The sequence below is a fragment of the Typopeltis vanoorti genome, chromosome 11 (assembly GCF_054136105.1).
Source record: "Typopeltis vanoorti isolate ZY-2024b chromosome 11, IOZ_Tvanoo_1.0, whole genome shotgun sequence".
NCBI classification, from domain to species: Eukaryota; Metazoa; Arthropoda; class Arachnida; order Uropygi; family Thelyphonidae; genus Typopeltis; species Typopeltis vanoorti.
Genome location: NC_143559.1, coordinates 83,087,181 through 83,110,979, shown reverse-complemented (window position 1 = coordinate 83,110,979; position 23,799 = coordinate 83,087,181). Strand labels below are relative to the sequence as shown.

The 23,799-nt window shown below is 34.7% G+C and overlaps 1 protein-coding gene across 1 annotated transcript; it reads left to right on the top strand.

Moving 5' to 3' along the window:
- The first annotated feature begins 9,237 nt into the window (after positions 1–9,237).
- On the top strand, positions 9,238–23,592 carry LOC150101806 (uncharacterized). The gene is made up of 2 exons (XM_090399911.1): positions 9,238–10,366; positions 22,133–23,592. The coding sequence occupies exons 1-2, from the start codon at positions 9,238–9,240 to the stop codon at positions 23,590–23,592; spliced, it is 2,589 nt and encodes an 862-aa protein (XP_090256037.1).
- The last annotated feature ends 207 nt before the right edge of the window (positions 23,593–23,799 follow it).

The window sequence follows — 23,799 nt, the reverse complement described above, 5'->3', positions numbered from 1 at the left end:
TATGACAGCTGATTTGGATGATGTATAGCCTCCCTCGACGAGTCCTTGGCTCCCTGGAGGTCTCAGATAATAATAATAATTTCTCTCTTCTTGGTTCAATTGTGTTACTCGATGCTATTCGCATGCAGGAGTCTATTTGGAGTTGATTTCGTTGTTTCGTTTTAATATTTACCATTGTAGAAAATCTCTTTTCACACAAATATGTAGAAACAAAAGGCAACAACTTTTGAATGGAAATTGTAAACAGTTGCAGATATTTCCTCCGGATATGTATCCAAAATTGGACCAAACGTTTCTTCTTTAAAACGGAGATAAGACTTAAATCCTTTGTGAATTCCAGTATTGTGTCATCGTCCGTTGAAATTAAATTTTTATTTTCGCAGTTATATGGATCTCGAATCCGCAGTTTTCTACAGTCAAGTTCATTATTTGGAAAAATATTTATCGAACTTTTCAATTAATCTCTGGAGATGACATATAATTAAAGAATTTACGTGTACTTTATCAAATTTAAAATTGTAGTCTGAAATTATTTTGCGAATAATTCGGAAACATTTCAAAAACATCTGAATATACTCTTTGAATCCATCTATGCAGTTTTATTTTCATTGCCTCTATTTTACCTAGCAGAGTAAAAATATTAGCCTGTTTCCTTGTAAAGATAAATTTAGCTGATTTAGAATAGAGAAAATATCTGTCAAATATAAAAGTTTTGCAATCCAATTTTTGTCATCGAAATAAATGGCCAGGCTGGATTTTTTTATCATTTAAAATATTTCGCCTTCCGTTTTTAATTCTAATAATCGAGCAAGAATTTTCTCTCTCGACAGCCATCTAGTTTCTGTATGAAGTAGAAGCGATGTATGATCGGCACCAACTTCTTCACAAGGAGCAGAAAACAGTTTTCAGCTAAGAGCATTTGCTTTTATGAAATTTATAACTTTTACAGCAACCATCATTACTTCGTGAATTCCAGACTCATTTCTTTAGAAGCCAGTTGTTTATGAAACAATGAGTAACCATTATATTAGAATTTGCAAGTTGTTTTATTCGAGAGACAACACCGATATGACGACCTGTCATAGCGACTGCACCAACAGTACACATTCCGACAAGTTTTGCCACTATAAGTAATTGGAGGTGAAAAATAAATTTTTTATTTATTTATTTATTTTGTTAACTATACTTTCACTTGTATCAGATTCTAATTCTAAACAAAACAACATTTCTTCCAATATATCTTCTTTATTATGGTCAATATATCGCACATATCCCAAACAGATGCCCTCGTTGGAACGTCAGTTGATTCATCTTTTTTGCAGTGAAAACCACGGAGAATTTTTAATATTTTGAATTAACTGCTCTTGGAGATCGTCCGCTATCAGCGTAGTTCTACGACAAATAATATCTTTCAACACAGGTATTTCTTTGATTTCATTGGCTTCTGATATTCCAAACAGTTCCTCGCAAATATTAATCATGCATGGCTTCAATAAACTTTCGCCTATCGTAAACGGTTTCTTTGATTTTACAATATGCAAAGCTGTTATAAACAGAGCTTTAACTAATGATTTATTTCTAACAGTTATTGCATTCATGAAGGACTTCTGATTTTTCGGTTCATCCTTTTTTCTTATAAAAAAAAACTCTTGTGGTTTATCTTTATATTTGCTAATGCTTCGTTTCTAAATGCATTCTTAATTTATTTGGTTTCAGACGTGTATAAATTCTGGATTAAAGAACCCGAGTTTCCTGATGAAAAACCTTAATCCTTCGTATGAGACTAGCTAACGCATCTTTAGTGAAAAAGTCCATATAAGAGAGGTTTCAAGTACAACCATAGAAGAGAAGCAAACGAAGATTAAAAAAAAAAAATTGTTCGACGAGTTTGATGTTTTTGAATTGTGGACGAGTGTGAAATACGGTCGCATGTATTGTTGGTGGATTCAGAGGAGAGTGGAAAAAATTTCCAGTGCCAATTCGGTTTTGCAGATTTCATTTTAGGGGTAAATTCTTAGGGGCAAACAACTCAAATACAAGAAAGTTATTCAATGGCTATTCAATTCAATTCAAATTTATGTATTTAAACAGCTAACATTTTTTATATTTTAATATGAAAGCTCCTCTCGGATTGAAATAGTCCAGTGTTTTTTTTAGCCCACAAAAAAAAAAAAGAAAAAAAAAAGAAAAGAAAACTTATTAGGAGTATCTCCAATGCTTTTCCACGTTATAGTTGAAAAGTGTGATGAACAGAAAACATGAAGTCCACACAAGAGTATTAGAAAGGAGACGTCAGGTGCTGAATCCATTTGCTGTTAGGCATGCAACAGAGGGAGAAAGGTATGGTAACAATACATAGTCATTTACTATTTCATCATTGTGAGTTATAGTGCAGTAGGATATCACTGGAGCGATCATCGAAAGCAGTGGTTCTCCACCTTCCCACTACAGTGACTCACTCTTCACTGTTAGTATATCACATGACTCAATCATAATAAAATAAAAAAAATTATATTTAAAAAGAATGTAAGTGAAACATGGTTAACATTTACTTTAAATTAAATTTAAACGGCATGATTTCATACAGATTTTATGTAATAAACACAAAGTGAAAATTTTAAATAAATTGTTTCATAAAGAGCCTGTGTAGCTCGGTGGACGTGGAGTTTGCACATCCGGCACTTGACCGCACGAAGGAAGACTTTGTTTCGAATCTAGTCGTCGACTAGAGGAAATTTTTCTAAGCCTTTTTTCGACTGGTTCCCGACTTAGTCGATCTCTGGCACGGGCAAGCGGGTTTTTTCTCCCGGAAACTCGAGAAAATCGACCACAGAACCCTCATTATTTCAGACATTAAATATATTGTGTTAGGATTAGGGACCATGAGATGGTGGCACTTTTTGAGCCATCTCTCTTCACTGCGTGCCACTTAATTAGTGATAGCCTTGGGCAAGCTATCTTTGATTAGCTGCCGGTGGAGATTGAACTACCCACTCAGACTCCAAAAGTTAGATAAGGCTAAACAGCCTCGCCTACTGCCTATACGGGAATATAGAGGCGTTAGCTGATTTTTTGTTTGTTTGTTTCGTAAATTAAGCAAAAGTTTTTAATCATCTTCTAAATTCAGATTTATTTCTCTTCTATGGTAGTTTTGAAATAAATTCGAGGAATTACTAAGAAGTCAAAGAACCTGACAAACCTTTTTTTCTTTTTTTTTATTTATAGAATATCATGTGAACTCAGAATTTATTTTCGTTTTTCATCTAAAAATCCCATTATTACTTACCGTGATGGGAAGGCGGAGCTTGTTTTTCTGCAGCTAGTTGCTAATCCTGGGAACTGTTCAGAAAAGTGGATATCGATGATGGTCTTCCATGTTTAACCTATTTTGTGCTTCTTGATAATTTGAAGCAAATGAATATTCTATTCACATCTATAAAATGTAGTTATTTATGAACAGAAGTTTTTTTTAATTATTTTGTTTTTACGTTTCGGTTACTTAACAATATTAGCTTAAATTTAATAAAATATTGAATTATGCTAATATTCGCAGAGATAGAATGGCGACCTATTTGAAATCTTGTCGCGACCCAACATTGGGAAAAGGTATGTACGACTTTAATCGTGACCTATAGGGTCTGGAAAGTTCTGATAAACATATATCACCTAGAACAAAAATGATATTAAAGCAACTGATATAACAACAAGAAAGAAAAAGAGCAAATTATTAGAATTTAATGAAACATGAAAATTAAATGATTTTAAGATATGTTCTTTCTTGTGGTTACATCAGTTGCTTTCGTAGCTTGAAAACCACTAGTCTAGAGCATGTTTTTTCTAGCACTTGTTATGACTTTTGATACAAATAGAGGAAGGTTGATTGCCGCTACTTGACTGAATAGTATAACTCAGTAGGTAGGGGGACATCGCGATGTTTACCCTTCTTTTGGAAGGATCTGAGCACAAATCCCATCTAAGATGGAACGTTTATTTCTTACAACAGAATGGGAGGTTAGCCACCAGTCCCCACAATAGTGATAGGGTTTTTGCTTCTGCAAAACAAGCAAACCTGACAAAGACAGCTCTAGTTGCTTACGTCGTAAATCCAAATATCCCATCTCAACATTGAGCATCGTAGCCGACCATAAAATACCCATTCCTGCATATGATGGATATTTCCATCACAATAACGTGTCGTGTCAGAGAGCACATATCATCGAAACTTAGTTACAGGAACTTGTTAGTAACTTACCTTAATGAAGTCCCTTCCTTCTTTCCCCTCCCACCCGTTACAAAAACTTACTGGATCTTAATCCTGAATACCATTTTTTGCGATCCGGTAGAATTCCATCCATTTCCATTTTCTCCATACGTCCAAGGACGGATTGAGTCCCCTCCTAATGAGAGGTTTACTGGCGTATAATAATGTAGCTGGCTCGCCACTCCTCTGCCGCATCTCGTAAGGGCGGTATTCATGACTGTAATCCGTGTGTGTGTTCACTGGGCCGGTTTGCCTGCATGCGGATGAAAAAACCCCAGATAAACTAGGGGGAAAAACTCTGTTGCCGACACTCAAGACCGGTTAACTTGGCTATGGTTGAGTAAGATCCTTAAGCTCCTCACGTCGTCGACGGGAATTGAACCCAGGACATTCCTTCACCAGTCATATGGTTGAGAAGCGCAAAGCCACTAGGCTAACCGCACGGACTCACCGGTAGAATTAGATGGAAGAAAGAGGAAGAAGTTGAGTCAGTTCATTTCTTTAAAAAATCTTAGTTTTCGAGGGATAATTAACCTTTAAATATATGACAAGATAAAATTTCGGAGTTAGTTATCTTATTCTTTATGTAAAGATTCCATTTATTTTACTCCAATAATTGCTGGAAATAAATTACTTACACTTATTATATTATAATTATTGGAGACAGTTAAGTAAATCTCATAAAGCACATGAGAAATCTAAAAAAAAAAATGTTCTACTTTCAGATAACCGCCCGAAAAGCTTGGCATCATTCTTACTTACGTGCTCACTTCTTCCTCAGTGAAGAAGAAGAAGAGATCACCAAAGAACTACAGTTTCTTCTTACAACCTCTCAGAAAAATAGTTTTATCCGAAACAACTGTTAGTACGCTACTATTTACTCCACCTGCTCACCGTTCTGAAGATAGTACTGATGTAAAAGGTTTCATATCTCTACTGTATATCAGCTCCATTTCATCAGTTAGCTGAAATTCTCAAGAAATTTAAAATCCGCACTTCTTTTACTTAAACCGAAACATGACAGCCTAAAGTTTATCTCTTCTCTCTCTCTCTTTGTGTTTTGTGTGTGTGTGTGTGTGTGTGTGTGTGTGTGTGTGTGTGTGTGTGTGTGTGTGTGTGTGTGTGTGTGTGTGTGTGTGTGTGTGTGTGTGTGTGTGTGTGTGTGTGTGTGTGTGTGTGTGTGTGTGTGTTTAAAGTTTTTGAAAGTGTATGCCCAATCGTACCTAGACATCCATCGAAGAGAAAAATGCTTGGGTTTAAACCCGCCAAAAGACCGTTCCACCTTGCTTTGGTGAGGCATTGCTTTCAGAACTACAAAATAAGACTTCTTGGGGTGTACTATGCAGAAAACTGGCGGTCACTGAAGAAATAAAAGCAAGAATATTTTTCGGCAGAATTGCGCGATGTACGAAAATAAAGAACTACTCGTAATATTTATTTGTTTTTTTGTATGGTAAATATTTTATTTACAACTCTTATACCTTAATATGTGTGAAACATTGATGTATTTTCGATGAAATTAATCTTGGAAGATCGGAATCTCGCTCGTTTAGGAATGCATCCTCTATTACCCCATCTTATAAGTCTCCCATTTTACTCGTTTTGGAAATACTCGGCGATGCGCAAGAAATCATCCCCGCGTATAAACGATAGTTATCTCTACAGAAATTTTATTCTGGAATTCTCGCTGCTGCACAGAAAAATATCCCTAATAATCATTATACCCTAATAATGGTTTAAGAAACGTAAATCGAATTATTTATATTTAATTTTCCCTTTTAATTAAACTTCTTTATTGAGATTATGTGTTCCTATTCTAATCTGATATCAGAGTAAATCTGTGATTGACATCCATTTTTGATCCACCGTATTAATTACTGATTCTAAATCTAAACGAACAACTCTACTTAATTTATAAAAGATGGGAACTGGAAAAAATTAATTGAGAAATAATCACCAAATAAATATGTTAACTGTTTTTGATTAGTTGTTTTGGGAATATTGTACAACAGTATTACAGAGCCAAAAGGCTCACAGAAGTACTATTTGTGTGTAGTGCACTGTTTTGGAGTTAATTTTTCGAGAATCCTTATAAACGTTCCACTGTACTCTTCAAGGAGTAAAATACACATCTAAAAATGATTGTGGATTTCATGTACATGGGTGAAGTTAACATTTCAAGGACAACGAGCTTTCTGCTTAGTACAAACTTCTACATGTGATGGATTTTGCAGAGATTGCGAATCAATATCAGATTCTTCCAGTAAACTCTGGACTTGTCTCTTACAGTGATATAACTAAAACAACCCAAGGCCTAATTATCCCATTTCAGCAAGCGAAAAAGTGAAAGGTCTCGCAGAAGATTTTTTATTTCCGACAAGACAATAAGTGCTATATCAAGATTCAAAGAACTAGACGCAGTGAAGATGGATGCAATTATCACCACCAACATATCCATTAGCTCAGTGTTTAGTTACTCATGTCACCGTCTTAATGCGAAACAAAAATTTTAATTGTCTATTCCTTGGCAGGTTTACATACTTTAGGGGATGAAATCCCTTGTTTCTGGGAGGAAAAAATTTCTGCCACTTCAGTGACAGAACTGGAATTCAGATCTTTCCAACCAAAGTGCAAAGCTGCTTTCTAATGTAAAATTTGGTACGAGAGGCCACGACGAATACACGAATTCTAGTCGCAAGGCATCTTCTTAACATGTGCAGAGTATCTAGCAGAGGTTGATGATTTCTGAAAAACTTTATTTGCAAAACTATCAGTATTAAGGTTGCAGCAGGAACTCTACAAATAAGTAGCTCTACAAAACTATTTTATTAATGAAGTGAAGGAATCCAGATTTTTTTTTTCTGTTGATTAGACATCTGATGCTAGTGATGTGGATCAACTTTTTTATTTTAATATATTGAAAATCAGGTGGGAATATTTCATTTCCTTTATTTCGATAAAACTGACACGCATCCACGTATAACATTTCAACAATTTATATGACATGCATTCACAGTAAGCGTGACCCTACAAAACTCAAACGTTCCAAACGTTAGTGAACAGGTAATTATATATATATATATAATTACCTGTTCACTAATATATATATATATATATATATATATATATATATATATATATTATATATATATATATATATATATATATATATATATATATATATATATATATATATATATATATATATATATATATAATGCGAAACAAAATGAATTCCAAAGGGATATATATATATATATATATATATATATATATATATATATAATTACCTGTTCACTAATATATATATATATATATATATATATATATATATAAAGGGATATATATATATATATATCCCTTTGGAATTCAGGAGACCAAATCACACAGTAGCGTAGGTGGAATTACATCAAGGACTTGTAAAGAGGAAAAAGAGTCTCCTCCTTACACCTTAATGTTCATTTGTGTGTGTGTGTGTGTGTGTGTGTGTGTGTGTGTGTGTGTGTGTGTGTGTGTGTGTGTGTGTGTGTGTGTGTGTGTGTGTTTCAGACTTACATATCCTGTTAGGGTTAGGTACTAAGAGATGGCAGCACTTGTTTGCCCACGTCTTCATCGCTTGCAATTAGTGATAGTCATAGACCATTATCTCTGATTGGTTACCGGTGAAGATTTAACTGCCCAATCAGTCTCCAGAAAAAAAAAATGCTAAATAGGGAGGGGGGGGGTTATAAGGCCTCTCATTTATTCCTTTATTCCCTATAAAGGAATAAAAAGCATTGGCTGATTATTTTCTTTTCTTTTATTTTACATAATTGGGACTGTACTTCAAGGTAAAAGTGTTTCAAGGATCAGTCCTACAAATAGAAATGGTTACTGCAACTTAAACTGTGACTACCGGGAAATCGAAAACGTCAATTCTATTATTTTTTTAGAATTAAAAATTGACAAAAACGTAAGCTTGAAATGTAAACATTGGCATCCATATGTGCCAATGTTAAGAGCATTATATATCGCATGGATTATTATATGTACCGACAGGGTCGTGCCAGCAGTGTCCTGCGCTTGTGTGCAAAACTTTAGTTGGCGCCCCTCCAATAAAAAAATCACTTAAAAAAACGTTTTTTTTTAAGTATTTCCTCCTCTTTGGCGTCTTTACTATCCTGGCGCCTGTGTGCGTCGCACACATTGCACATATAGCCGGCGCGCCCCTGTGTACCGAAATGTACCTTCTTGATGTCTTTTTTGCGATTATAGCATATCTCTTGAGAGGTATCCATCTTCTAAAGAGATTGCGTCCCACATCTATAGCAGCACGTACTGAAGGCAGCCTAGCTAAAGTTTAATATTTTTTAAACTTTATTATTCTTAAAATAGGCTTCGATTTCACGAAAATAACATTTGGTTGCTTTAGTTGTAAAATTTATTCATCTGTATTCGATTTGAATTTTTCTCGATTTACTCTTCTGCCGTTAGGTGGACTTTGTCTCTAAGTAGGTGTAGGGGTGCGGTAACGGATATAATTATCTATGAAATTAAAAAGGTAAATTTATGTTTCTTTATATTAAATCTTTTATGAGAGATATCTGGTTAACTCGTAAATTTTTTATACTAATAGTCATGCGTTAATTTTCTGAGTATCAGGAAAATCTGATTTTTTATGAAAATTTACAAAAGTAGATTAAGAGATTCTCCCTCTAGTACAGATGATCAACCAGTGAGAAGAAGTTTGATTTGCGGGGATTTAAAATGTAAACAGCAACCTAGTGTTACTGGGGAAAAAAAAAAAAAATAAATAAAATAAGAATAATATCAAGTAACATGTGGACTGCTTTTGTACAAAATTAGTTTTTTGGATAACGTAAATATATAAAGCTTCAAATTTTTTATTTTATTTTTTTATTTTTTATTTAGGAAAATGTGAGATGTACCCAAGAAATATATGAAATATATATTAGGAGAAAGCCCACGTACTCAGAATGGCCACCCCTGCTTTATTACCACCTAATGCAATTAATTTTATTGAAAATCAACAGGGAAATAATATTTTGGAAAAGTTAAACACGCAGCGTGAAGCTGGACGGTTTTGTGATATAATTTTGCACGTGCAAGGGCGGTATTTTCGTGCACATCGGAATGTTTTGGCAGCATGTAGTCCATATTTTGATTCTGTTTTAAAGATGCATAAAACTTTAAAGGAAAAATTAAGTATAACATGTCAGAATACCGAAGCCTTCCAGCTGTTATTGACTTACATGTATACTGGTAATGTAGTTGTTGATCAAAATAATGTAGTAGATCTTCTTCGACTTGCAAACCATTTTCTAGTTGCCAAGCTGAAGCACTATTGTGCTGAATATCTTGATAGATATATTGACGTGACTAACTGTCTTACTGTACGAGAGATGGCTGCAAAATATAATATTCCGGGCCTTCTTCAAAATTCAACACATTATATTCAAACCCATATAAATGAAGTACTGGAACAAGAGGAGGTTTTGCAGTATGCTTTGCAAAAAGTTGAAGAATTTCTTTCTGATAAAAGTATTTCTATTCCTCAGACAAATCTCTTAAAGTTTATTGCACGTTGGGTGACAACTGATTTAACAAATAGAAAAAATGACCTACGAACTCTTCTGACTTTTGTGGACTGGAAAGCCCTTGAAACTGGGTGTATTGAAGAACACCTTGCAAATGAACAGTTGTATCAGCAGAACTCCGGTTGTCTATATTTTTTTCTCTCTTGTGTTGAGGAACATAAAATTGAGCTTCCATCATATACTGCCATATATAAAGACTTGAAATTGCAGTATAGTGATTCAAAGTTAAATATTGATAGTGATAGTTTCATGAATATAGCTGTGTCTGCTGCTATTGGAGGACTTCAGCAGCTTCCTGTGTCATCAAATACTGAAGAAGGTGTTTGTGGACCAGTAACAGTAGCACCTATTAAAAAGGAACAGGTATGTGACTTTGTGATGGAAACAGAAGAACAATCTTCAGGAGCTCGATCAAGCAAAAGTAGTGATGTTGGTATATCTGAAGCTGGCACAAAAGTGGTAACTAGTAGAATACGAAGTGGTCATCATCCCCTTAAATTAAAAATGAGTAAGTATATAAAATAATTTCATTTGTTTGTTAATTTTTATTTCAAGCTATTAAAATTTTCAAAACATTTTACTGTAAAGCCAGTTTTCATGTCATATCACATAAATATAGTTTATTAACTCCACTAAACTTTCAGGATATCACTATGTTTTGGCAATCATGTACTGATTGCCATCTTTAGGAAAGCATAATGGAATCATACCATGTGAAATCATTAAATTAAAAATCAAAGCTGCATAATTTTATATTTTATGAAAGTGAGTTAATTGGTTACCCTATTCTTTAGGTATAAGAAAAATTTTTCCTGACATTCTATTAATTATGGTAGCCAGTTTTTATTCAGTAGATCCACACAATTTTTAGTTTCAGAGGTTTAAAATTAATCACAGTTTATTTCAAGGTTGTCTAATTTCTGGATTTTTATTGCCATTTTAATACTCACAGTGTATACTTTTTGATTTCTTATTTGCATTTTCAGACAAGGCTAATTTTTTTAAAGATGTTTTATTAGGTGTTCCCAGGACTCTTTTACTCCATTTTACTGTACCCTTCAGGCCATGGGTTGAATGCACGTCTGATTTTTTGTGCATTTTATATATGTTAGTATATGTATTGAAGCCGGCCTGGTTGGCATATCTGCTCTTCTGCCAAAAGGCTGCAGGTCTGAATCCTGCTATGGGCATGGATGTTTGTGATTCTCTGTGAAAATGGTGGTGGTGGGCAGTAGATTGCATTGGTGAAGATGTGGTTCGCTGTAGTTGGTGGATTGAGTGATGGAGAGACACCCTCCTTCGATGAGTCTTTGGACTCCTCCTTGGAGGTGTCACGTAAAAAAAAAAAAAAAAAAAAAAAAAGTGGGAGACCAAATAAAAATTTTAAATTTTTATGAGAGATAACTCGATAGATAGGTATAAAGCAAAATAGGTTCCATTCTGTTATTTTCATTCCTTCATCCTAGACACCTTTTTGAAAATGAAGAAAGCTGCAATTTTTATGTTGCTTCTTTCAGAATATTGAAATTGAGTATTTGGTAACCTCCATGATAACCAACAGACTCATCATGGGAGGCCCACTCAACCAGAAACATGTCTATCATAATGAGCTTTGAAGTTATTTACACTACCTGTACTCTGGCAATGCATTCCACTCACAACTCCCCACATAAAAAATCTACTCTTCATACCCTTTTTCACCACATCTCTATGCAGCCTCCAGAGATACCTTCTCGTTCTTGCCAACTTAACATCCAATCTTTTTATAATTTCTTCTGTATTAATCTGATAGAATCCCTTAACTGAAGGTCTCTGTCATATCTCCTCTTTTCCTCCTATCCACTAACCTCTGTAATCCACATTCTCTCAAACACCCTTCATAACCAACATTCCAGAGTCCTGATATCACTTTGGTAATTCCTCTTTGGCCCTTCTATTGTGTTTCCACATCACAACGAAAAACTAGGCGACCAAATCTCAGCACAGTAGTCCATGTGTGGTCTGACCAATGCCTTATATAGATGCACCACTACCTCCTTATCCCTATATGTCAATGTACTTTTTATCATGTCAGCAGTATGATGTGCAGTCTTTTCAACATGTGCAATGTGCCCTTGGAACTTTAGTCCACTGTCCACCATCACTCCAAGATCCCAAATCTCATCCACTTCCTGAAGTACAGCTCGACCAATACAGTATGTAGTCTTATATCTCTGTATCCCAAAGTGTAACATCTTGCATTTATTAACCTTAAAACTGCAACCCCACTCATTTGTCCAAGCTAAAAGTCTATTCAAATCTTCCTGTAGAGAATTAACATCAGCATTACTCCTGACACTTCTGCATATCTTTACATCATCGGCAAACATTTGAAGATCCCCAGTCAATCCACATGAAATATCATTAACAAACAAGTTAAACAGTAGGGGCTCAAGAACAGAATCCTGAGTCACGCTACTGGTCACCTTCCTTTTTTGAGACACTGCTCCATCATGCACAACTTGCTGGTATTGTTTAGAGAGCCAATCTATCTTACCAATATACTATCTAACCAGTAATCTATTGGATTTGTTTGCAGAGTCCAAGAATATCACTGTATATGATTCTCCCTTATCCAACATGTTCATCACCTTATCATAAAACCTAAACAGATTTCTAAAACAAGACTTGCCCATCACAGACCCATGCTGACCATCATAGAGAATCTTATGTTCGTCAACCCAATCCTGTATTCTTTTTCTAACCAATTTTTCCAACACTTTGATCACAACTGCAGATATACAGAATGGTCTATACTTGGAAACTTCTGTTCTCAAACCATACTTGTGGAGAGGTATTATTTTACCTTCTTTCTCCACCTTAGGAACTTTACCCACTACAAGACTCTCATTAAATTAGGTGTTCCCAGTACTCTTTTTCTTCATTTTTGCAGGCCTTAGATTGAATCACAATCTAATTTTTGTGCATTTTATATATACAGTAATACCCCGACTTACGCGAATCCGGAGTTACGCGGTTTCTTATATGTACGTATTCCTATCACGCCTCACCACTAGTCATATCTTTCCGTGCCAGACGCATTCGCCAGTGTTGCACATGCTGTGAACAAGCACTGACGTGTTTCGCACGGTCTCCATTCATACACGATTTTTATAGTCTACAAAATCACATAAAAAATAATAATGTCGTCCAAAAGAAGCAAGTCCGATTCTTCTACAGCTAGCAAGAAAAGAAAAACATTGACTTTGGAAACAAAACTCAACATTATTAAGGATTTCGAAGGCGGAATGAAAATTTGTGAGCTATCAAAGAAGTTCGATCTACAGGAATCTACAGTAAGAACAATCATGAAAGATAAAGAAAGAATTCTCGCTGCTGTGAAAAATGCCCAATCATTGAATTCAAGCATAATTCGTAAACATCATGGGATTATTGGTGAGATGGAAACGATGCTTAAATTATGGTGTGATAATCAAGCGAGAGTAAAAAATTGCCCAGTTGATCAAACAACGATATGTAGCCAAGCCAAGCTGATTTTTGAGAGGCTAAAAGTAGAAGCTGGAGAAGTGGCCAAAGAGGAAAATTTCGTGGCCAGTAATGCTTGGTTCAACCGATTTAAAAATCGCTGTAACTGGCACAGCATCGTGGAGAGGCAGCAAGCGCTGATAAAGAGGCTTCGTCTGCTTTTCCTGAGACACTTAAGGCTATCATCGAGGAAGGTAGCTATAGCAGTCAAACCATATTTAATGTAGACGAGACTGGCTTGTTCTGGAAAAAGATGCCTAAGAGAACTTTCATCGCACGTGAAGAAAAAACGTTTCCTGGCTTTAAGGCTTCCAAAGACTGGTTGACAGTAATGGTTGTTGGAAATGCAGCTGGTGATTGCAAGTTAAAACCTCTCTTAATTTATTGCTCCGAAAATCCAAGAGCTCTGAAAAAAAAATCTGAAGCTGGCTTGCCAGTGATTTGGAAGTCAAATTCTAAAGCTTGGGTGACAGCTTCTATTTTTGAAGACTGGTTTGGTCACCACTTCATACCTGAAGTTGAACGTTATTGCCAGTTTAAAAAAATTCTGTTTAAAGTTATACTCATTATTGATAATGCACCTGGTCACCCTCCTGCAACTTTAATTGATTTTGATCCATGTGTAAAAGTTGTTTTCTTGCCTCCAAATACAACCAGCTTACTTCAACCGATGGACCAAGGAGTTATCAAAACATTCAAAGTGTACTACACACTGCGTTCGTTTGCAAATCTGAATGAAGCTGTGAGGCAAAATGAGCAACTGTCTGTTAAAGAGTTTTGGAAACAGTTTAATGTTTTAGATGCTGTAAGGATTATCGGAGATTCTTGGGGTGAAATTCCCCCCCCCCCCCCAAAATGGTGTCTGGAAAAAACTTTGTCCATCCTTTTTTAAATGCGAAACGGAAATGTTTCCAGAAACTGATCAAGTTGCTGAGGCAACAGAAGAAGTTGTGAACCTTGCCAGGCAATTAGATTTAGAAGTCGACAGCGAGCTGTTAGACTCACATAACAAGGAGCTTACAATTGACGAGCTCATAGAGATGCATAAGCAAAGCGCTACTGAAGAGACCGAAACCTCAGATCCAGTTTTACCAGAAAAGCACATGACAATTGCAAAATTAACAGAAGGTCTCAGCTTAATTAAGAAAGGTTTACAGATTTTGGAGGATATAGATTCTAACGAGGAACGAATTGTAGCCACAAGGCAAGGAATAAAAAAATCACTGGCTTGCTATGAAGAAATTTTGCGTGACAAGAAAAAGACATGCTGTCAGACGAATCTATTAGATTTTATGAAACCATCGACATTGAAATAACTTTCTTTTTTTATGTACGAAAAACTACAATTATGATTACTGTATATTTCTTAAAAAATATAGGTGCTTTTGTAACCCTTTGGTCCCAATTGTATGTTTGTATATATAAATTACATGCAAAATTATACCCCGAGTTATGCAAATTTGACTTGCGCTTTTCGTTGGTCCCACCTACCATGTAACTTTGGGGCATCACTGTATATATATATATATATATATATATATAGAATCAACTTAGGTTCCACAGGGTTGACTATGAGGAAAAAGAGTATATATAACACCTAAATCAGGTAGCTGTCATCTCTTGAAAAAAAAAATATTTGTTTGTCTGATAATGCAAATGACAAATTAAAAAGTACATCTTAAGCATTAAAATAACATTAAAAAAATCAGACAATCTGGAAATAAGTCATGATTAATTTTAAATCCTTCCAAAAATTGTGAAAATTCTGTGGATCTGCCAAATAAAAATGGCGTCATAATTAATAGAATGGGAGGAAAAAAATCTTTCATTTAAAAGATTGTTCCCTGATGATTTCACTTGGAAACTTGGAATGATCCAACAGTGAAAAACTATGAATACTATAAAACAAATTGCACATACACATATGTTCAACACTACTAGTCCTATTGTATGTTCCATAGTAATAATCAGATTCATATAAAGCTTTAATAAATATTCAGATATTCTTATGGAAAATCAGTATGAAGAATATAGATATTACTTACCACTAATATTACTTATTCATCTCGGAACATCAAGACCACATTCGTTTTTTCAAACTGCAGAAATCTGGTCTCTCCCAACACGGAGTTGAAAATCCAAACCATAGGATCCATTGGGAGAAGTCGAAACTTTTACACAGATCTTTATATAAATATGAACATTTATATAAAGAAAGTGCTGAAGACCAAATTGAAATCGCAACAATGTTCTTACTATTCCTAAAGTATGGGAAATTGTCATACAAAATTGTGTAAAATAATCTTTATATATATATATATATATATATATATATATATATATATATATATATATATATATATATATATATTTATTATTATTTTTTTTCCAGTTATATTTAATTTACTTCTATAACACGTTACTGCATGCATATCGAGATTCCATTGTAATCATGCGTCCTAACTAACTAACAATACTAGGAATAACTATGTTATTCTTAGTATTGTTAGTTAGAACTACTGTATTGATGATGTCCCAAGATACTTGGGATGAAATATTTATGAATTAAATAGTCATTACTGTGGTAAGTAGTGTTTTTTAGTGATGAATTCACCACAGGTTTCGTTATTTAAAAAAAAAAAAAAATAGGTATTACTTATTTGAGGAATGGTCATCACAAAAAAAACATGCTTGTACACCTGAAGTGCCGAATTCTGTACCCTGGAGACATATGATGCCATTCCAATTTTTGCCAAAACTTAAATTTTTATGTGGTGTTTATATTTTTTTTTTCATTTTTATGAGGTATTGAGAACTATCTAAGATTTCCTTTTTTTTAGAAGTTAGACATGCTTAAAATTAATCTATCTGCAGTTCTTTTCAAAGGCAACTGGCACTATGTGAATATGAATTCATATGCCTCCACCCTGAAAATTTTTCCACAACACTGTGTCCATATAGTGTTTCATACTTCTAGAAAACTGACTGAACAGTAATGAACCTGTCGAATCCTATTCATGCCTTCTTCAAACTTTTTTCATTTTAGTTACTAGAGTACTACTGTGGGAGTCACTTCTTGTATGTGACATTTATTTTCATGTATTGCTCCAGTTCATAGTTTCACTTTATAGCGTTATTACTTTCACTTTCTGTAGTGATAATAGCCATCTTTTATTTACTTGGTCACTCATGATTAAAAAATGTTATTACTTGCTTTAAACCAAAACAAAAAGACTTAGTGAAGGTAAGAAACTAAATTCAAGTTAATTTTCATTGCATGTTGATTTGACTTCCTGCCAGATCCTCTGGGATTAACACTACAAGCAAACTTATTCCTGAGTAGTAGTGATGCAGATCACTCTGATGTTGACAAGGATTATGAGCCCACCACAATTGGAAGGATGGAAAGTTCAGATACTGATCAACTCTACTCATCCCAGTTTTGACCGAAATATTGCTTAAAGAGAGTTCAGAGTATCCTGGGGCCAATGTTTCAAAAAGGAATGTCCTTAATAAGACTACCATCAAACAAGGGGAGAGGAAGCATGTCAGGAGTACCACCTATGCAACATACGTAAAGCTAACTATGCTCTAGGAAAAGTATATGTGAGTAAGAAAGGGAAGAATGTTCATGCATGAATAATGAAACCACCATGTTAGAAGTTTATGAAAATGAGGTTGAAGAGCTGTTGCATAACTTGGATAAGAATTTGTCTATAGGGACAGATGGAATATCAGTCCATTTGCTAAAGGAATGTTCATCTGAATTGGCTATGCCTTTCACATGTTTGTATAACTTGAGTCTCAGCTCAGGAATGATACCACAGGAATGGAAAGAATGTATGATAGTTCCATTGTACAAGGGTGGTGCAAAAACTGATGTGTCTAACTACCAACCAGTATCTCTCGTGTGGTAGGGGATGGCTGACAGACAGATATCAAAAAGTGGTATACAGTGGGTGTGAATCTGCCAGACTTAAGGTGACCAGTGGTGTACTTCAGGGTTCAGTCTTGGACCATTATTGTTCAATCTATATGTCAATCAGGGATGCTACTGATATTCAGCAATTACAAAATGATTTGAATAGACTGGAAATTTGGGCAAACGAAAATGGCTAAATGGTTGTCAGTTTAATGTTAGTAAGTGTAAAGTTATGCACTTTGGCGTGATTATAGTTCCAGCAGCATATTACATTAGCGAGGTTATTCTACAAGAAACTGAAGAGGCAAGAGATCTTGGCATACTGGTGGATAGGAATTTAAAGTTTAAATGTCACATAGCAAAAGTTGCAAATACAATGAGGATAATTGCAATGTTGAAGCGAAACTTGACATGTAAGGATAAGGAAGTCATTTTGCCTCTTTATAAGGCTTTGATAAGACCACACTTGGATTATTGTATGCAGATTTGGTCTCCCAAGTTCCAAGGGGATAAAGAAGCTGTGGAAAGAGTGCAGAGAAGAGTTACAAATATTATGTCTAGATTATGGGATTTAGATTATGAGGACAGATTCCGAGTATGTGGATTGCAGACTCTGGTTAACAGGAGAAAGAGGGGTGATATGATAGAGGTCTATAAACTTTTGAATAGATGTTATAGGATATCACCTGATGAAAATTTTCGTTATATGGAAGGAGGGGAGAGAACACTGGGGCATCCATGGAAGTTAAGTTTGTTCCCAGTCAAGAAAGGGGTAAGAGATAAGTTTTTCTCCCAGAGAGAGCAGTGAGTGAGTGGAATAATTTGCCTTTAGGGGAAGTGAATGCATCTAGTATGAATGAATTTAAGGGAAGGTATGATAGTTGGTTTGATTGATTTATAGCTTCCCTTGATGAGTCCTTGACTCCCTGGAGGTCTCAGATAATATTAATAATAATAATGTTCTTGCAGAATGATGTACTATGAGAAATTTTCTGAGAATAAAGAATTGAGATGATATAAAAGATTACAATATCAAAAGACACAGACACGTTGTGCATTCATGTGTATATATTCAACCCACTGCACAATGTAGGAGTTCAGGTGATACTAGACCAAAGACTAATTCTTTAATTTACATTTCTATTGTTCATGAGAAATGAGCAAGAATATCTAAAGTGGCATTTTTGAACTCCCAAGTATTAATAACAGTTGTTATTAATACATTAAAAAAAAAAAAGCAAAGGCAAGGAGGGATGGTAAAGTCTGACCAAAGAGGAAGACACTTCTTTTCAATAAAACATCAGAAGCAATTATTGATATTTCCAAGTACATTGAATCTTTCCCAACTTATGACCATTATAATAGCTGGGACAGATTGGGAAAAAAATTCTTAGGGGCACAACTGCCTATTGAGAAAATGTATTCATTATACTTGCAGTTTTGTTCTGTAAACAATATTGATTAATATTGATTAAATGTTATGGTCAAACAATATTGATTAAATGGATATGGCTAAGTGGCTAAAAGGTCACTGTGCTGGTCCCTTTAAGAAAGAATTTAATTTTGTTTTTTAATCCTCCTGGTGTAGATACTTGTAATTCATATATTGTACAACTCAAAGGCAATTTGTCACAACTGGATAAAGACCTCTTGTAAAGTGAATATGATTTGCATGTATTGGAATCCAAAGAAAGATACAACATTATAAACATGGATACAACATCCAAGTGTCATCCAAAGCATAAGATTTTGTCAGCTGACCTTCAGAAGTGTCTTCCCATCACCCCCTTTTAACCAACAGTGTAAAATCCATTAATTTTTACTAATGCAAGCTTTGGACATTCAATTTCACAATGCACGATTCTTCTGATGGGTCAGCCTATTGAATCTGGGGGGGGGAGTCAAGGAGGCAATGAGATAAGTTCATCATATTAAAATGGTAATATACCATTCCTTACTTAGACGTAGAGGACACAGGATTCATTAGAATAAGACTAAAGTGGTATACTAAAGCTTTTTTTTTTTAATATATTAGAAAGATTATATAATGAAAGCTACAAAGATCATATCATCAACTGAACCTAAACAGAACTGACTGAAGAAACCTTCCCAATTTTCAGTTTTTGGTTGGTTGCATTGCATAGTTACACAATAGATAATAGCCGCTTATACTAGCAGTTAGTTATAGTTTCTACTACAGCAATCACATACTCTAAATTGTATTAGCAACATCCGGTGAAAAGCAGAACACTAAATAGCAGTAGTAGATACAAAATCACAACCTCTAATTTTGTAAATCTTATTTAAAATAAATTTTATTTTTATTTAATATTTAAAATTAAATTTTATTTAATATTTAAAATTAAATTTTATTTAAAATATCATTTTGAATGATTATTTTAAATAAATCAATGATTGCCTTATTTCATAATTAATTAGTAAAATTGTTTTTTTAAAATTATGAAGTTTAATGTGAAATGCATCAAATTATTTTCTTTGATAAAAAGGTAAATGACAACATTAAAACATTTTTTTGTGCATTAAAATTGTTTATTTTTAGCATTAACCTTGAATTATATTTCATTGTCCAATTTAATTATTATTATTATTTTTTCACACAGATATTAATGTGTTAATCATTATTATTATTATACAGGTATTGCCATGGAGGTGAGAGAGCCATTATTTACACACTAGACATTATTCACACAATACCTATCATACCTTTCCTTAAACTCATTCAATGACAAAGTACTCACAACCACTGACAACCCATTCCACCCACTCACCACCCTCCTATCCAAAAATCTAGTCCTAACACCCTTGCTAACTATGTGTTTAACATGATGACTCTTGTTCTCTCCCTTCCTGCCATGTACTGAAAAAAAAGTCTTCAGTTTCAATCCTATAAATTCCTTTTTACAACTTATGTGCTTCTATCATGTCTCCTTTTTTTCTCCATATCAGCTGGTTTTTGAATTGCTAGTCTATTTTCATAGGGCATTCCATACACCTGCAACAATCTTTGTCACTCACCTGTGAATCTTCTCCTCCACTTCATCCCCAAGAAATCCAGGTGTCCAGATCTATGTACAGTAGTCCACATAATGGTTTTATTTGAGTCTTATATAGGGAACAATAACTTCTCTATCCTTGCTTGTTAGCATATTCTTCAACATCCACTTAATCTGATGTACTGTTTTCGCTACCTTCACATGAGGAACTGATGAGGCCAGGAGCCTGGGGGTCCCTGGCCTCATCAGTTTCCTGCAATTCAGTTCCATCAATATAGTATACAGCTTGTGATATCTTCTTCCCAAAGTACATCACCTTACACTTGGTCACATTAAACTGGCAGCCATTTACCTTGGCTCATACTGTTAACTGATTTAAGTCTCCCTGCAGGATCTGCACATCAGTGATATGGTGATTTAATAATAGTAATTTGCTTATTTTTTATAATAAAAGTGACAGTGGCATTGGATAAGGGAAATGGCTACTTAGTGCTATTGTTAAACTTTTCAAAGGCATTTGACCAGATTCTACATAGAACTATGTTGCATAAATTGGATCAAATGGGATATATATCAATCTGGTGATTTGGATTAGAGGGTGGCTGATGTTCAGATATCAAAGAGTGTTTATGGAGGAGTTGAGTCCAGGAAAAGGCAGGTGACCAGTGGTATCACCACAGGGATGAATACTTGGTCCTCTGATAGGAATCAATGATAGGAAATGAATTGACAGGAAATATTCAATTGTTTACCAGATCATTTCCTATATCATTAATTCTTATCAGAGGACCAAGTATTCATTCCTATGGTGATACCACTGTCACATGTCTTTTCCTGGACTCAACTCCTCCATAAACACTCTTTGATATCTGAACATCAGCTACCCTCTAATCTAAATCACCAGATTCATATCTATCCCATTTGTTCCAATTTATGCAACATAGTTCTATGTAGGATCTGGTCAAATGCCTTTGCAATGTCTATCAATAGCACTGAGTAGCCATTTCCCTTATCCAACTCTATTGTCACTTTATTATAAAAAAGTAAGCAGATTACTAAGGCAAGATCTGTCCTTCACAAAATCATGTTGTCCCTTATCATCATCATGCTTTTCAAGGATTTAGGCTTGTTCCGGCCTTAGAATCATCGTTGAATCTCTTTAGACGATGTCCTGGTTTTATTTTTCCTAATGGTTTGTAATTTAAAACTTGTTTTGGTAATCTTTCTGTTTTCATTCTTTCAACGTGTTCCATCCATTTATATTTATATATTTTTATTTTTTCTATTACTGATTCCTGGTTTAATTCTTTCATAATTTCTTCATTTCTTTTGTGATTGAATAGAGCAGTGGTTCCCAAACTGTGTGCCGCAAAATATTTCAATATTTTCACTGAAATCTTATTGAGCTGTTTTGCAACAATACACTGAAGACAAAATTTGGCAGCATGGAACTAAATGACTTTTGGATATCAGTAAAAGATGAATATCTGCTGCTCAGCAAATCTTAATTCCATTTGGGATGTCATATTTGTGTGAAGATGGGTTTTCGGCAGTTGTGATAAAAAGCAAGTATCATGCAAAAATTAACATGGAACAGGGCCTTGCCTACTCCCTATAAAAGACAGCAGAGATCAACATATATTTTTTTTATCTGTTATAAATATACTTGGATTCATGTTTGATGATTAGCTAACTATATCAAAATTATTTATAATATAAACCAAAACTAATTCATTATAGTAAGTAAATGCATATATATTGAATTGTTTTTATATCTTTCTTTGATAGTAATTAAATTATTTTTAAATGGTAGCCCAAAGACTGATATCAATAATGGCAAGAAGATCTAAGAGAAAAGTTGGACATCTTCGTAAAAACATACCATCCTTAGGTTTAAAGCAACTTTACAAAAGACCTGTTGGACGACCACCAAAACGGCGCTATTTGAGTGAAAGTGAATCACAAGGAGATGAGGAAGAAGATGAAGAGGAAGAAGGTGCATTTGGTGGAAGTGAGAGTGATGAAAGTTTGGCATCAGATGAAGATCAAGGTTTACAGGCTGTGAGCTGGAAGGAAGGTGTTAAATGTTTGAATTGTTCTTATACAGGCCATAGTCCTATTCGTCTTGAACAGCATGTATCAAGAGTACATGCAAAAGATGTTACATATAAGTGTAAAATATGTGAATTTACTTGTAAATGGAACAGAGAGTACTATACTCACATGAAAGTGCATTTTCAGGGTCCACCATTTCGCTGTGATCACTGTGATTACACTTGTGAAAGAATCCAGTTTCTTTTGTCACATCAAATGAGACACACAGATGAAAGACCATATAGATGTGAGGAATGTGATCATAGGTGTCGCACAAAAGCCAATTTAGAAGCCCACATGCGTTGCCATACCGGTGAAAAACCTTACCAGTGTGAACATTGTGATCGTCGCTTCACACTTAAGACTAGTTTAGACCAGCACTTAGCAACCCACAGTGATGATCGGCCATTCCTCTGTGACATTTGTGGTTTCAGTACTAAGTACCAGTCTCATTTGTTGTCTCATAAACGTATTCATTCAGGTGATGTATATCGATGTCAGTTTCCAAACTGTAGGTACAGCACTCCTAAGAAAAGCCAGCTAGCTGCACATCAGCGAACTCACACTGCAGTTCGGTCTCACATATGTAGTGTTTGTGGAAGGGGATTTATTGAAAAGAGCCATTTAGTTAGGCATGAACGCATTCACCTCAATGACAAGCCATTTAAATGTGATCAGTGCGATTACTGCAGTTCTAGACGAGATAAACTTAAGGAACATTTCCGTAAACATCATGGGGAAAATGCTACTGCTAAAGGGCCATATAGGCCAAGAAAACCAAGGCGACAAAATTTTGATCCCGTTGTTTATCCTGGCAGAAAAAATAATGTGTCTGATGTGGAAAATCAGAACTGTCAACAGCTGGTTGAATTGCAACCACCTGGTTCAACATTATCAAGTGGTGCCACTGGAGCACCTTTGATGTATAATCTTGATTCCTCCCATCAAGATTCCCTGCATAACCATGCTGCAGTTGCACTCCAGCAACTTGGTGTAGCTGCACAAAAGTATCAGATGGCATATATGGAACAGAGACTTCAGAGTGGTGGCCAACCAGGCCAGTCTGTTGTCTCAAATATGGTTTCTGATCAAAATAGGGGCAATATTCCAACTACCTCTCAAGAAGGAGCACCACCAGTAAATTTGACAGAATTTAATCCATTTATGTCCCTAATGTAAATTTTTCTGCTGTTAAACATTTCTAATGGTTTCTAAAATAACCATTATTAAAAAGTAATTAAAAAAAATAAAGAAATATTTTAGTTTTTTTTTTATATTGTTCATAGTAATTAATCTAGTAAGAAAACTGCTTTTGTTGCTGATTTTATGGTGCTTGTTTCTCTTTATTTTGCTTGTTTTGTTATGAAAGAAAAAGAAGCATATATA

What these genes read in the sequence shown, in the direction of transcription:
- LOC150101806 (XM_090399911.1), top strand. Translation starts at nt 9,238, where the DNA reads ATGGCCACCCCTGCTTTATTACCACCTAATGCAATTAATTTTATTGAA. An exon ending in TCCCCTTAAATTAAAAATGA is followed by an intron (nt 10,367 to 22,132) that starts GTAAGTATATAA and finishes TTTAAATGGTAG; the next exon opens with CCCAAAGACTGATATCAATA.